The sequence below is a fragment of the Cryptotermes secundus genome, unplaced genomic scaffold, assembly GCF_002891405.2.
Source record: "Cryptotermes secundus unplaced genomic scaffold, Csec_1.0 scaffold426, whole genome shotgun sequence".
In the NCBI taxonomy this organism is placed as follows: domain Eukaryota; kingdom Metazoa; phylum Arthropoda; class Insecta; order Blattodea; family Kalotermitidae; genus Cryptotermes; species Cryptotermes secundus.
This window is the reverse complement of record NW_019744113.1, coordinates 277,273-280,060: the sequence shown is the minus strand read 5'-3', so window position 1 is coordinate 280,060 and position 2,788 is coordinate 277,273. Positions and strand designations below refer to the sequence as shown.

The 2,788-nt window shown below is 34.3% G+C and overlaps 1 protein-coding gene across 1 annotated transcript; it reads right to left on the bottom strand.

Annotated features, from left to right (window-relative positions):
* Positions 1-207: 207 nt before the first annotated feature.
* LOC111874462 (gem-associated protein 7) lies at positions 208-1,253 on the bottom strand. The gene is made up of 2 exons (XM_023869987.2): positions 932-1,253; positions 208-646 (listed from the first exon to the last, which is right to left on the bottom strand). Exons 1-2 carry the CDS (start codon positions 1,059-1,061, stop codon positions 447-449), a joined length of 330 nt encoding a protein of 109 aa, XP_023725755.1. The 5' UTR covers positions 1,062-1,253; the 3' UTR covers positions 208-446.
* Between the last annotated feature and the right edge of the window lie 1,535 nt (positions 1,254-2,788).

Here is a 2,788-nt window from a genome sequence, read left to right as displayed (position 1 = left end):
CAACAAAATTAATACATGAACTTGCTACATTCAGATCTATAGCTTTAAGACCTGTCTTTAATATTTTGAGGGCTACAACAATCTTATAACTTTAATACATACAAAACAGCAATACGGCTAACATAATTATCAATGCTGGTACTGCTGATTTGCTTTACACTGTATTAGAATTTATACAGTTTCCTTAACTATAAAAAGAAACAACAATTAAATGTAACCAGATTTATTCACACATTAAACAAAATTTCTTTCCTTCACATATACTTCAATGTAGTATTAAAATCAATTAGCATCACCATACATGGATCAGAAAATATGATACAGTGGAATAATGGTCATAAAAATAGATCTTGTGCTAAAAAGAGAAAAGAATTCCCTAACACTTACGTAAACCAGTATTCATTATATTTGTACCTCATTTTCAGCTGTTCATATCTGAATCCTCTTTACATGTACTGTGTTCCCAAGTCGTCTATATTGGGTAAGTGCATTCTGATTATATCACTAGTCCGTAAAACAGCTTCTGGTAGAATTCCTAGTGGAGTTTTCAGCTGCCTTACACAGAAATGCATTACATCCACATCAGAACCTCGAAACTCTGCTGTCACATTTGTGTTATCAAACATGCGGAACTCACAGCCTTTACCTGCCACAAAAATCAAAATGATGTTAACTTAAAACACGAATTTAAGTCACAAACAAATGGAAAATTCAAACGAAAGAAAATTACAACGGTTTGCCCAAACGACAGTAAGGGATGTCAGATTTGTGGTTATCAAGACAATGATTATGAAGATTACCGTCTTCTTTCGTTACGTTTGTACCTACAGCGCTATATGCCATGTAAAAGTATTCAACTATAAACCAATAAGCAGAACAGAAAATTAATCAGATATATCATACCTTAACTACTACAGTTATGTTCACATACCTACAATTCCTGTAACAACCCTTAGAAATTTTTCTCTCAGAAATGCTCGAGCTTCCTGATTTTCTACAGATGAGAAACCTGGTGGAAAACAAGGTTTCTCATCCATGCTGTCACGTTCATTCTCTAACATTTTATAATAAACCAAATAAGAATCTATTTCCCAAGCGACACAATTCTGCACGTCAACCAAATTATACTTCAAAAACTGCTACATAACGTAATTTATACTCATCCGTTGATCCCTTAAGCGAATGTGTTTACACAGCGTTAACTGATACCGACTAATACAATATCCCAAAATCTTGCTTTCATACAAACATCAACCTACCACCATTTTAGGTCACACACTAGAACATGTTCCCTAAAATTTCCCGTCAGTGTTAATATATTCATCAAATCAGAATTGTATAATAAAAATGTTTAAATTTGAAAACAATTTCTGCTATATTCTGCATGTTTTATAACATCTTACTTATATGTTACAAGAATAGAAAGATCAGGAAGTTTTCTTCGGAGTAAGTTCAGTGAAATATACCACGCAAAATCCCTAAGTATGGTATCGTTATAATGTAATGAAAGCACACTTTGGCATTGAAGACGTCATAAACCATTACCATTGCACACACTTTATATTTGCTATGTGAATAATATCAACCAAACCAAAAACAAGTCAAAATACAATTATGAAAACTACGCAATTTATTACGATACCTCACTTCCTGCATACAAGGCCACACTGTATGATTTCGTTGTGGAATACTCCAGTAGATAGCACTGTGATATAAATTTTAACAACACAGACCGGGATATTCAAAAATCACGAAACGACCGCTACGATAAAACAAAATCTTTATAACATTGTGCTACAGAAGGCCGGATGGGCACTGCCTAGGCCGCATAGGCCTTCTTTGTATATACATTAATTTTTTTCGAAATAAAAAAATCACAGACTGGGCGCAGACTGTTGGCAGCTACAAGGTTCGAATGCCCATAGAAGGATCGAGCATCCAAGGGTTCATGCCATTATGTCCTAGCCATTCAGTCGCAACCCAGGCTCCAGACAGTCGCGTTATGCTTTCAAAAGCACATTTATTTAATAAACATTTATCAAAATTAAAAAAATAAAATAAAATAATTGTGATTTAAAAAATCACAAAATGTATACTGGCATGTAAAAACATCATCCAATATTTTAGAAATTTTGAAAACTGCAACAGCACCCCTACCCAGATAATTTAGTTACTAAGCCGAAATACCAGGTGCATGTAGCTGTACTGCAGCTGAGTAAATATATCTCATACTGGGGCCTATATCATGTTTTTGCTCTAATTCTAACAGGCCTTACCTTACTAAAGTAACAAATATGATAGCTATAGAAGAATCCCAATGCTTTTCACATGAAACATGTCTACGGAATTCCATCATTGGAAACAATTTTGAAACCTTATAGCCAAAACCCCTAAGATTCACATCTTTTAAATTCGTGTGAAACAAGGGTAAAATCAATAAATCGGTTTCGGATGAATGAATGCGCAAAAGAAATCATTATTCTAAATAACTGAGCCTATCGAGAAATTGAAAGTAAATCCTTTGGTCATGATATTCACCGTCTGTTACGAGACACGAACGTTCATTGCGTATTCAGAGGAACCCGCCTTTGGAACGCATCCTGATGCAACTCAGTTCTGGTCACAGTGTATTTCCGGGAGTTCTATTTTAATATTTTTCTGTCATCTAAGCCTAGGTCTCCAAAGTGGCGTCTTCTCTTCATGTTTTCCAATGAAAACATTATTAGACAAACATTTTGAATATTAACATCTCATATCCCGTCATTTATTACTTCTTCATAAAATGTTA